General features: G+C 34.9%; 2 protein-coding genes across 3 annotated transcripts; both read right to left on the bottom strand.

The window, feature by feature from the left end:
* Positions 1–3,406: 3,406 nt before the first annotated feature.
* Positions 3,407–6,179, bottom strand: LOC140973420 (rho-N domain-containing protein 1, chloroplastic-like). Of its 2 annotated transcripts, none has more exons than XM_073436183.1 (2): positions 6,020–6,179; positions 3,407–4,779 (listed from the first exon to the last, which is right to left on the bottom strand). In XM_073436183.1, the coding sequence occupies exons 1-2, from the start codon at positions 6,060–6,062 to the stop codon at positions 3,683–3,685; spliced, it is 1,140 nt and encodes a 379-aa protein (XP_073292284.1). In that variant the 5' UTR covers positions 6,063–6,179; the 3' UTR covers positions 3,407–3,682. The 2 variants fall into 2 exon arrangements, with proteins under 2 accessions (XP_073292284.1, XP_073292283.1); XM_073436182.1 differs by having other exon boundaries at positions 3,407–4,803; positions 6,020–6,176.
* Positions 6,180–7,269: 1,090 nt separating this feature from the next.
* LOC140973419 (mitochondrial ATP-independent inner membrane protease subunit 2-like) lies at positions 7,270–10,440 on the bottom strand. The gene is made up of 5 exons (XM_073436180.1): positions 10,261–10,440; positions 8,855–9,027; positions 8,250–8,433; positions 7,709–7,815; positions 7,270–7,618 (listed from the first exon to the last, which is right to left on the bottom strand). Exons 1-5 carry the CDS (start codon positions 10,330–10,332, stop codon positions 7,537–7,539), a joined length of 618 nt encoding a protein of 205 aa, XP_073292281.1. The 5' UTR covers positions 10,333–10,440; the 3' UTR covers positions 7,270–7,536.
* Positions 10,441–13,349: the final 2,909 nt, after the last annotated feature.

Raw genomic sequence — 13,349 nt, 5'->3', positions numbered from 1 at the left:
TTTTTTTTTTTTTTTTTAATATTTTGCTAAATTTCTTCGGATGAATGTTGACGATCAAAAGAAGTCAATCATGCATTCTTTCCGAGAATTGTTTGATTTGTATGTGTTGGAATATTTCATGTTCTCAATCTTGATTTTGATGTGAAGAAAACTTGTTATTGTATTTCTAACATATTTACTTATGTGTGAAGTTGCAAACACAAGAAGCAAACTGAAACTGAATTTCTGAACAAACTGAATTTCTGACAAACCTTGTATTTTGATGATATCTCTCAACTGGATGATTCAAATGACAATCCGCCGGCATGGCTAATCAGAAAACTCAATTTGGAACAGGTTGTATTTCAAGTCAGTTGGGCAAAATCGGATGTTATCTAGGTCAAATCATTCAATGAATGGCCAAACTGATTGTACGAAAACAACAATCAGTTGGGTATGAACAGCTGTGGTATTTTGATCATATCTCTCACTTAAATTATTGGAATGAAGCGATTCAGTATACGTTGGAAAGATAAGACGATGATCTACAAATCATCTTCAAAAGTAAAAGTCTGAATCGAAGCTTAAGATGCTGATAAATGACGATGAAACTACTGGTTCTGAACAGCACACAAGTTGAGCTGCGGTTGAAATGCTGACCAGATTGAACCGCTGACCAGTTTCAACCGTTGACCAGTTTCAACCGTTGACCAGTTTTCAACCGCTGACCAGTTTGAACCGTTGATCAACCGCTGAATGACCAGTTTAAGCTCGGGAATATGTCCAGCAAGGCGAATTTGATCGTTGCAATTTCAGAAACAGTACAGAAATTTTCCAAACGGTCATATTCTTGTGTCTAACGTATATATCATTGTTGGGGCATATAAATACAATATCTTGAAGATAAAGCAAAACTTTTTGAAAGTGATTCAAAGTATGGGCATTTAGCATTAAGAAATCTGCTAGTTGAGAGCACAAGCCCTTGTGTGAGGATACATTTGAGATGTACACTGTAAAGGATAAATTTCTCACACACAATCACTCACACAAATACAAGAGATTTGAACTTTAAATTTTAGTTGAGTGAGTCTTCACACAAAGACATTAAAGATTGTGTTTTAGTCTTGGCATAAGAGACGTTAAACATTATGCGGATTGTCAGGTTGCGGCCTACAATCGAGAGTGTGCTAGGAGTTTCAATTAGGCAAGCGATAAGTTCTAAGTTGAAATGGGTTTGTATAAGGTATTGTATAAATCAAAGTCTTTTAGTGGATCCTTCCCAAGGAGAAGAAGGGGAGACATAGGAGTGGTTAATCTCCGAACATCTATAAACAAATTTGTGGCTATTTATTTGTTGCATTTACTTATCATTTTCACTATTTTTAAAGATGCATTGTTGAAGTATTTTATATGTTCTTCAAATACCAAAATATTGCATACAAAATGTTTGATAAAATGCTTCAACCAATTTTACTTATTAAACTTGCATATATTTTAAATGTTTTACAAAATATTTAATCGATTTCCAAGAAGGATTATTTTGAGTGTCTTTCGCTTGGTTTGAACACCAAACTCGATTTAATTCATCGATGTTCAATATTTCAAGAACCGAGCTATTGTAGCTCAACAATTTACCCTCTAATCGATCCTTTCAGTATGCTAGTGAACAATGTGATGAACCGAGTGCGCAGTCGGAGGAGAGACTGACATATAAAAGCAAAACTGGAGCACTCAACTTCTTTCAAAGTTTGAAACGACAAAAGTTCAAAGAAAAATCTGTGACAACAACAAATTACAATGAGATCCAAATTTATTTAAGCCAATATATTGAGACTACGGAGAATTTCGATGTCCTTGATTGGTGGAAAGTTTTTTTTTTTTTACTTTATCCAGTGTTAGCGACAATTGCAAGAGATCTCCTGCCTGTTCAAAGTTCAAGTGTTGCTTCTGAATCAACATTTTCAGTATGTGGAAGAATCATTGGTGAACAAAGAACTAATTTAAAGCTAGAGAACACTTTCCATGTTAACATGCCTACAAGATTATTGCAGCCGAAAAAAAGAATAAGACCGCTGGAGCAATCGATGAATTTCAAAGCTCAAGTTCCGATGAAGATCCAGAATATTCAAAATATGTTTTAATAAATCGTGATGAATTTTTGATGTTCAATTGTAAAATCAATGTTTCAATTATTTTATTTTTATGATTAGTCAGAATTGTTTCAACTCAAAATACTAAATAAAAAAATGTTCATTAATAAAAATAATTTTATATTAAAAATAATAATAGTCGGACACGGAACTCGGGCGGTCTAAAAATTACTGAACATGTCCAATATTCGAATTGGTTCCTGAACCGATTCAGAAACGGTTCCGGCACCACCCAATCCGGAATCGTGAAACCGATAAGCATGCCTAGTTGAAACAATGAATTAAAGCAAACCGATGTAGGAAAAAAACATAAATTTTTTGTGAGATGGTCTCAAAAGTCAATTTTGTTAGACGAATCTCCGACCAGACCCGACCCGACCCAAATTCATAAAAAATATTAATTTTTATGCTAGAAATATTTTACTACTCCAAAATCTTGTAATCCACATAAGTACATCTAAAATTCACAAAAATATAAAGAAATATGATTATAATAATTGTGGGACTAAAGTTAAAAATTAAAACTTCTACAAGGAATATCCAATTCAAAATTAGACTATACTAACTACGAGTATTTTTTTAAAAGGGTGGGTCAAAATGCAATGAGAAATTGTAATTTCAACAAAATTTAAATGATTAAACTAGTCCATATGAACCCAAATCTGCTGCCCCTTGCTTGTTGAGGCTTTAGAAGAGAAGAAACCAAATGTGCTCTCACTCTCATCAACATAAAAATCAACCGAACAAATTTAGGCTCTTTTGTCACTTAAAATGGGGCTGTAATCCTTGTTTTGTAGTAGTCATAGATAGGATAGGCAGCTAATAGAGACCCTCAAAATCAAATCAAAACGATTCATGATTATCGAAACAAATGTAATTGATTTAAGTAATATATTTGAGAAATCCATCCATCCAAGTACATTCTATTTGAATATAAACTTAAATTGCAATGTTTTTATCTAGTATTATAATTGGTCACATGGGTTGTATATTTTAATTGTGGTCCTAATTGTGACTTGTAACGACCGATTTTAATGTAGTTCTCATCACACACTAGTTCTTATTTTTATCCCTCGGGCTGTAAATGATGCAAAAGGTATTGATTCATTACACTGTTTCTCTTTCTGTTACCATTCGATGCACACTTTACTGAACTTTGACATACATCTAAGTATCAAACCACATTTCACTCATAGCTCCAAAATGACTCCGATCACAGACAAAAAACCAGGCCTACGTTACTTTCACTACGTTTCCGTCTGTCCCCACTCCATCCATGAACACCACAAATGGAACTTTTAGAGAATGGATTGGAGAGCAAGCGAATAAACCAACATGCTTATTTTGTGATCAAAGTTTCACGGGTTTCACTAACTAGAAACAAATTTCACCAAAAATAAGTAACATGACAAATGTTTCCAGAATCACAAGGGCGTGAAAAGTTACAGGGGATGTTGGAGAAGAGAACAAACTGACGAGAAAATTAATTAAGAGAAACATGAGAAAAATCTCAGCATCGAAAACTTGTGGCTATTCCCCACGAGGAGACAACATCAGATCAAGCTCTCGCTCAGCAATTCGATAAGCTCAAATTTTTTCAACTTCGAGAATCCTTTCATGCCACGAGACTTGGCAAGAGCTTTCAATTCAGTCAGCTTCATTGCACTGAAATCACTAGCTTCAGCCGCATCCAGAAACTCACCACCATAAATATGAGAAGCTTCATCCTCCGTCATCTCATCAAGCACGCTTCCTTCTGAAAAAAGTGGCTCCACATAAGATTCAGAATCAAAATCAGATTCAATATTGAGTTCAAGACTGTTTTCAGCTTCGACCTCCAATGTCAGCCCTTTTGTATTACCATCTAGATTGCCCTGCGAGATTGGAGTAACTAAGTCATCAGAATCCTTGGGCTGGAACTTGATTTCAGGGACCGGTGAACGTTTTTGGAAATTTGATTTCGGCCTGTTACGAAGTGGACCTGGGCTTTCTTGTGTCTTGTGTTTCACACTATGATCATAATCTGAGATGTTTGTGCTTCTCTCTTCAGTTAACGAGACATGTTCAGGTTCATCAAGAATGAATTCCTTGCTTCTGGAGCCGTTGGTGCTTTTCTTGCCTTGCTGAACTGAATGTTTCCTAAGAAGCTTGAGTAGAGAATCAACAGTTTCGTTCTGTTTGTTTTTTCCTTGTAATTCCTCAACCTTCTTTTCTTCCTTCATTGCTGCTCTTTCACGAAGTTGTGCTTGCACCTTTCGAAATAACTCAACAATCTCTTTTTCTCTAGGGCCAGGAGTTGCAGTTCCCTGAAACTTTTGGTTTCCAGAGACAGAAAGCAAGGGTCGTCCATTTTTTGATGGAACCGTTTCAGATGTTTCAAGATCTTCATGCCCATCTCTCTCTTCATTGTGCCTATTCCTATTCCGGGAAAAGCTCGACCTTTTTCGGTTAAAGGAATCTGAATTTCTCTGATAATTGCCAGTACTGGCATGACATACAGAAGATGTGTGCCTAGAAGCATGTCTCAATGATAGACACCTTACATCAGAATTGAGTTTGTAGTCACCACGAGAAGAGTTGAATAATATTCCCACTGTTTTTCCAGACACTCCCGAGTATGTCTGACACCTAACATCATGTGGCACATATCCTGCATCGAGGTTAAGAAATATTTCTGAAAAACCATTAATTTCTAGTTAGGAAATGATGAATACAAAAGCAAACACAAGGTCTTGACACAAACAAGTTGGTACGTCAGTCGTGAGACAAATCTTACTCTTTCAATAATCAGTTGCGTGAAACTATTGCCGAAAAGAACTTAAAACATTCTTTTATCCCGTAAAAATTGGAAAAAAATTTGCGACCAAATAAAAAAATTTATTTTCAGTAAGGTTTTACTGGTAAAGTCAGTTAAAAACAACTTTATCGAATCTTTCAACTCAAGATTGGCTACTGAAATATCATCATCAAATCAAATGTATAATTGAGCAGACACAAATTGTTGTGCTACAACTTCATTCCTAGAAAGAGGATATAGAGACAAAAAATAAAATGAATAAGCCAAACGTTAGACTCCTGAGCAAGAAGTTTAACAACCAAGAATTTAAAAAACAAAATAACATTTTCTTACAAAATTAAAATTAGAAAATTCACGGATAAACAATATAATTTCAGCATCTTTACAATTTTGACAAATCCTATAAAAGAATTGCACAGATCAAGGATAAGTAGAATTCAGAAAGATTATCAAAACATTTTTCCAGTATTTACCTAGAATGTCATAAACTACAAGCACCATCTCATGCAATGTTTAAACGGCATGCTGGAAGCTAAAAAATAGCCATAACAAGGATTACACAAGCTATACTGCAAGTGGAACCCAGTTCATGACTGTGGAGACTGGAGCCAAAGCAAGAGACCAAGAACTCCAAGTTTCTTCTAAGGCAAAATTCCACTTACCTCCACAACAACAATCATAATCACCAATTAGAAACAGACCTATCACCATAAATTCATATCGATAGAAATAAAAACACCCTTACATCCCAATGCTCAAATCAGCATTAGATTTAGTCCGTGTAACATCTCCTCTACCACGGCACAGCTTCATACACACAAATAACCGAAAACAACATGCTAAGGCCTATCACGGAATGCACTCACACAAACATTTCGTCAAACAGATGACGAGCATCAGTCAAAAACACAATCCCAGGCAGAAACAAAAGCCTCACATAAATTCATTTACAAACGAAAACGAAAATTAACGAATAAGAAACCAGATATGCAGGCATTTCTTCTAAAGCAGGAAACTTTGAGAGCAAATACTTAATACATGCATAAAATGCTTTGCACAAACACAATCGTGCATTTCTAAACAAAACGTTTACCTGGAATAATCTTCGAAACGAACGAAACCGACTGATGCGACATGCCTAGAAGCTGCAGGAGGAAATTCTTCAAACGGCGGTGTAGATTTTACGTGGGTCGACCCGTGACGAACTCCGGGAGAAGTATTTCAATGGTATGTTTATGTTACTGTGTGAGGCAAGTAGTAAGGATAACAAATGGGCTTTAAAATATAGGCCCACCTACTAATTTTGCCGGAATTTAGGCCTATGGCCCATAGCAACAAGTTTATCTATTTTTTGTTTTGCTTTTGCTTTTGCCCATTCATTTATATTTATAATTATACTAGAAAGATGGTATTCTCATGTGTATTTAAGCGATAGTATTTTTCTTAGTTAATAGATTTTTATTGACTTTACAGCCGAGAAAATCCAAGCAGCGTCTACTTCTTCTGATTATTTTGGTCCTAGAGTGTTCTTTTATTTTACAAACATCTTATCACAACGAATGGTTTTATTAGGATCCATCATACGAGAAGACATCAATCAAGCTGCGCATAGTTTAGCTAAATTTGCTCGTTCATGTTCTAATCCTGTTTGGTCAGGCAACGGATTTCCTTCTTGGCTTCAAGAACTAGTGGCAAGAAGTAGTAGCATTGATTGATATTCGGTAGTAATGCAAGTTATCTTTATATAAAAAAAATTCTTTTGTGAATGCAGCCTTCCATTTGGGCTTTTTGGTGACTTGTTCAACTGGAAAGTTGAGAAAGGCGCTTGAATTAATTTGGAGAAGTTTCTTTTGATATGTTTGGAGCATGCGGTTTGAGCTAAATCAAATGATATTCCATGGCCACACAGTCAACCGAGCAGATAGCACTGGGGAAATATTTAGAACATAATCCCATCCCTAAGGGCGTTGAGCAACCCCGAGTGATAACTTGGCAACCGCCCCGCACCATACATTCCGGATGGCCGACTTGGTTTGTGGAGTCGACGCTTTTAAAAAGCCATTCAATCTATACACACTCGTGCTCCTTTCTCAGAGGAAGACCATATCTCCGAGGTTATTCGTCTACTCAGTTCCAGTTCACTGGGAGTTCGCTTCTGCACTACCCTTGGTAACGCCAACCAAGTAGCCCGCAAACTAGATCACAACACGAACTAGCTTGCAGCAGCCTTCTTTCTTGCAGGGATGTATTGTTTTGGGATGCTATTCCTTTGTTTCTCAGAAAGGCTGTAAATCACGACTTGATGATGTGGTAAAGAATGCCGGTTTCTTTTTTTAAAAAAAAGAAAGAAAAGTTTCTTTTGCAAATACCCTTCGAAAAACAAAATCTTATCAGATGCTCAAGGTTACAAAAAACCTCCAAGTTCAATATCTTGAACCACAACAGTCTCGAAGTACATATAAACACAATATTCGATACAAGCCTCCTTGCCAAGTAAAATTAACATTAAGAAGATGTGCTACATTTATTTCATGCTGAAGACTTGACAGACGAGGATATTCAAGAAAATCAACGCGCAGAGCTGCCACCAAATGAATCAGAGGCACGAACCTACACTTTATGATTTTTTGCCATCTCATCGACGTCAAGTTCCACTTCCAAAACATGTGAATCCTGCCTCTCGCTAAAATGGCTGGAAAAAAGAGTTGCATTGCTGCAAAGCATAAGCTCTATAGCAATAGGTAATCCTGAGTATGAAGAGTATATAAAAAGTAATGTGAACCTGTTATTTACAGGTCCATGATCGACAGCATTTCTCAGGCAATATATGACTCGGCCAACTATGTTTGTCATGGTAACTGGACCAAATGTTCGGCTATCATAGGATTCCTGCACAAGCCCAGAAAACAGGATTATCGTCTTTGATCGTATTTTCCATGTTAAACTTTTCTTATTCGAATGATAAAAATCTAATACTTGTGACGTGATAACAGAAGCAAGAACCATTTAAGCACAAAGGACATGATGGGTTTTGAATAACAGAAATCAGGGACGAGATAATACAACACAACACAAGATTTACATAAATTGGTCATAAAGACCTATATCCAGCCCAAATTGCTAAAACTCAATTAATCACTTTCAATTTGGATCACAATCACCTCCTCTATGCAAAGGTGAAAGTGTATTGGCGTAAATCTGATTAGAAATCATTCCTAAGTTTAAATTAAGATGAAATCATACCAAAGATACGTCTATCTTAAGTATTAACAATATCAAATCTAATTCCTAATACATTCTTTGATTTCTAATAGAACGCATACCTTAGGTTTCAAACTTTCATTGTCGCCTAAAACCCAGCACTGATCCTTTTCGAGGACAAAAGGCTCATCCTTTTCATCAGTAGAAGCCATCTCAAATCCCTCGACAGCAGCCAGCCTCCTCACAAGATACTTGTCTACGTTCAAGGGATCCTTTAGGACTACCACATCTCCAACATAGACTCTCCTGTCAAAAAACATTCACGTGCAGTCACTTTCTTCAAACGTCATAATCAAAAATGCGAAGTCTGATACCCCGACCTCAAACATATATGTAACCAAGACAGGCAAAAATCAAAATATGCTGTCGCAGGAGGGAAAATCAGGAAATTATGTAATGTTTGTTCCAGCTCAATCCATATAATAATAACAAAACGGTCAATGCAAAAAATTAAATCCCAATTATATTTTAAGATGCAACGGTAATTTACACCAACCCCTTTGGTCAAGTTAAATCTGCATATGTAGTAAAATATTATCGGTCAATATCCAACAAAAATAAAATAGGTAACAATACGACTGATATGCTGATGGACGAGAAAATTAGACCAATGTCCAAAAAAATAAAATAAATGTAAAAACACTGAATATTTTTGTATAAAACCTACGTTGGATCAGCAGCTGGAATTTTCCGAACGAGAAGAGTTCCCCCCTGAGTCCCAATGGTTGATGCCATCTCCTCTCCTTTGTTCCAATGCAAGAATGTCAACTTTCCTTGGAAAAGATTTTTCCATATGGTATCAAATATTTCAGTGTCTGCAATTTGACCTCCTACATAGATCTGTGCAGAAGATTATATCAAAGCAAGTTACACGAAACATCTTCAAACACCAAATTTAGAATTCTCGGGTGATAATACAGAACAGTTAAAGGTACATGCTCTAAAATGTGCAGAACAGATAGAGCAAACACATAATAACAAGCCCTTCTTCTTACAAATTTTATAAGAGAAGTTGCTCACGCAAAAGAAAGCAACAGCTCTCACAACCGTTTAGAGCAGAATCGATGCTAAAATATTGAATGATACAATATTTTTCCAACAATGTAACATAAAATAGAATACAATACCTACATGGCCTCTCCTCAACATTAGGCTCTAACTGCCAACCTTGTCCACTCACTGCCAACCTTGTACACTCTTATACATCTCTTTTGCCAAGCTCAGGTCTCATAGATTTTTCCTTCACTCTTAACAAAACTGCATTAACTAATACATAAAGTCCACAGACCATGATGTTCCTTTTTAAGTTACAAACACATTTACTACCAAAAGCAAACCCCATGGTGCAGTCATGCTCCCAATCAGAGGCAGACGGATATTTTCCCTTTAGTTTTGTGCATCATCCATGCATAAGTTGTGTGACACACTCTCTCGAAAGATTAGTGTCATCAGAACTCAGAACCAGGCTCTTCTATGAGAACGATTTAATACTCAGGAGACAATGACAAAGAAACACACAAGCTATATGGTAAGATACAAGGATCTATAACAATAATATTGGCAAAAAAAAAAAAAAAAAAAAAAAAAAAANCTCTTTTTCCACCCAAAAAAGTCATTGATGAATAGAACCGGGGAATCAGCTCCCCTTAATTTATCTCGCTACAACTATTAAAAGTTTAAAGCTTCATATAACATATGCTAGAAATCAAAAGGAGTTTCAAAGGATATGTTGATTTATATCTAAAACTTTAACAGGCTAGCGTTCTCAGCAATAATAACATTCTTTTATCTATCCTCTTCCCGAGTTTCTGATCCAAGGAATGGGTTCCATAATTTCGATCTAACCCAGTAAAGAAACCTTTTAACTATTGTTTCATCCACTAACAAAAACATAATTTTTTCACAAATACTACCAATTAAAACAAGAAACGATTCAATCTTTACAGAATTTGTAAGAATCCAACATTCCCACAAACTTATATCAGGATAAATACAGCAGAATCCAAAACCACACTTCAAAACAAACAAAGGAATACAAAAAAGGAAAACTCCACGATTAGCTGAAGGACTCACCTTTCGGCTGAGAGAGACGGAGTAGTCCAGTTTGCTGGCAATGTAGCGGAACCAAGTAGAGGGCGCAACCATCTCGATTTCAGCTGTATAAATTTTTTTAACGCCGCAATTTCCCTTAAACCCTCGAAATCCTCCCCCCCTCCTCTAATTTGGGGGTTCAATCCAATTTCTGTGGGCTCAACTCTGGGACTTCTTAAATAAATATTGTAATAAATATAATAATGAGTCGTAAATTACTTCGGTATTTTTATTTAAATTATGTGAAAACTAAATATATTTATCGAAAAATAGGAAAAATAAAATAAAATTTTGTAATAAAAAATTGATCAATTATATAAAATTAATCAGTAATCATATTAATATTATTAAACATTTTATTATACGAGGATTACGTAGTTTAAAATTAGAAAATATAACTAAAGTAACAATCATAATGAATTTTTAATATGATTGTCAAAATTAAAGTTAAAACAAAATTATAGTGACTAACCAAATTTCCAACATAATTTATTTAGTTTCAAATTCAATTTTATTAATTCATATATCTATTTTTTAAAATCTAATTTACAAGATAATTTAAACCATTTCAATTTTAGTTATTTCATAAAATATCTGTTGAAAAGAGTTTGCAAATAAAATGAATGTTTTTATGTTCAATAATTTTTTTTAAAAAAATTATTATATCAAAACATACTAATTTTGCTAAATCATGTTTCCATAAAACTAATCTGAAAATTTTTGTTGGAGTAATTTTCTCTTCTATTTCTGTAGCTGATTTTTTTTTCCTTAAATTCTGAATTATTATTATTATTATTATTATTAATTCAATATATTAATTTATAACTGAAAAGTTTTTGTTGGAATAATTATAACAATGAGTTGTGAATTGATTAGATAATACGAAAAATAATTATATTTATCAAAACACAGAAAAAATAAAAGACCAATTTGAATTCGATTTTAAGCTGTGATTTAAGTTATTTTATCTGTAAATTATGATATGTGAATAATTGGGGATCAATATGTAAATAATCATGAAGTTGAACAAACCATTCCATGGCCAGATGATGGGAGTCTAGTGCAAGAGGAAGGTGTAATCCAAATCAAATAAGTTCATTAAGATCATGTCCAAACGGATTTTGGACCTCTGGCGCATCCCCAATCAAGGTAGAAGGCTCATCGTAGACCCAATTATTCTCCTAATACTAAGTTTGAGCTTCCAACTCATTCAAATTCACGATATTATTTTTCAGCAGCATCCTTAACTGCTATCTACTTATATCCTCAGTCTCTGACTTGAGCGTCGGAGGGGCTACGCCAGGACACCCTCCCGACCCCCTTCTAACGGTCTTTTTCGTGATTTTAGGCCCATGGCAAATTCGAAGCCTGTGTCTGCACTAGTGTCACTTGTTGGAAACGGACCCTAAATTTTCAGTGAGTATCATCCATATACATCGTATGACGAACAAACGAGGCACAATTTCTTTATGGATAGCTACCATGATTAGGATTGTGAGGCTATGTAATTAATTATTCGATAATTTGACATAATTAGAATAATTATTGAGTCAATTAATTAATATAATTATTTATGTTAAATAAATTCAAAAAATATCTTTAAAATATGTATTTTGGATATCAAAGATTTGAATGATATAAAATGCATATTGAGTTAAAATAATATATGAGAGAAAAATAAATGTAAAACCGAAATAAATTGGCACATGTTATTATTACGGGAAATTGGACTTAACTCCCCAGCCGTCGTTTTTTTTTGTGTTCAGTCCCTGAGTACTTTTTTAGTACCACATTTTCACATGAATTGTACCACATTTCCACATGAAGTGTACCACAATTTGTATGACATAGTACCACAATTTTGTGGGTAGAGAGTGAACCCAAATAAATGTTTTGGTTGGGGATTTTTCACCAACTTCTCCTTATTATTATTAGTAACTAAATATAATATACACATATACAAATACCCATTTCTCATTCCAGTTGAAGAACAAGAAAACCCATTCCCAACCTTTTTTTTCCTATCATCACTGTAGTAGCCATCGAGAATCGCCATACTTCGTCGTCTGATGTCAAAACTCAAACATTCTTGAAGGATTTTGTTCCCCACATCCATAGTTTCGATTTGAGCCATGATTGTTGTTTTAATGTTCGTTTCTGTCTGCACGGAGCTCTGTTCGTGAATTATTTTATGCTAAATTGTCCACCTTTTTCCTCAGGTCATTTGCTTCGATTTCTTAGTTTTTTTCGTGGTCTTTTGCTAAGGATTTGAAGCTTAATATGTTGGTTTTTCCCCTGTTTTCCAGCTCGTTTTACAGCATTTTTCAGCGACGTTTGGTTTATTTTCGGTGAGCTCCGATGTACACCGACGAATCGCACCACCTCGGGACCGCTAGCGACTAGTTTAAACTTCGATCTTGTGGGTTTTTAGGTCCGATTTCTAGTTTTAGGTCGAGTACGTAAGCTGCCGGATTAAGGGTTTTTATCTGACTTGATTTAAATTGTTTTCTTCGACTAAAGTACATTGTATTGACATATATATTAGGTTTATGTTGTAGGTTCAAGTGTTGGACACGCGTGAGCCATAAATTTTCGACCCGAGAAATTAACATTAAATTAAATTGTGCGATTATTTGAGAATTATGGTTATGATGTCGATTATCGGAGTTGGGATTTATTAGAGCGATTATTAGTTGAATAAAATCGCATTGTCTGAAACTTAGAAATTTAAAAAATTGGTTGGATAATTCAATATTTTCAGTCGAATTTTTGATTAAATGCGTGATTTGGGTATTGTTGAAATTTAAAATGTGTATTGGTGAATTAAAATCATCATTTTCATCCGCTAGCATAATGATTTTAACTTTCGGACCGTCAACTTCCATTTCTTGTAAAAAACTAAAATTGGTTGACTCGTAAACATCTTTTTTCTTTCTGCTTTGACTTCATCAAATGTTGCGAGTGTCTTTTAAACTCATCAACCATATCATATCGTGTCGTGAGATCCTCTAGTGTAAATTCATATGAGTCAAAGTTAAATACTATTCGGCAGTTTCCAGCTTCACATCTGA

The sequence above is a fragment of the Primulina huaijiensis genome, chromosome 3 (genome assembly GCF_012295235.1).
Source record: "Primulina huaijiensis isolate GDHJ02 chromosome 3, ASM1229523v2, whole genome shotgun sequence".
Lineage (NCBI taxonomy): Eukaryota > Viridiplantae > Streptophyta > Magnoliopsida > Lamiales > Gesneriaceae > Primulina > Primulina huaijiensis.
This window is presented reverse-complemented; position numbering and strand designations above follow the sequence as displayed.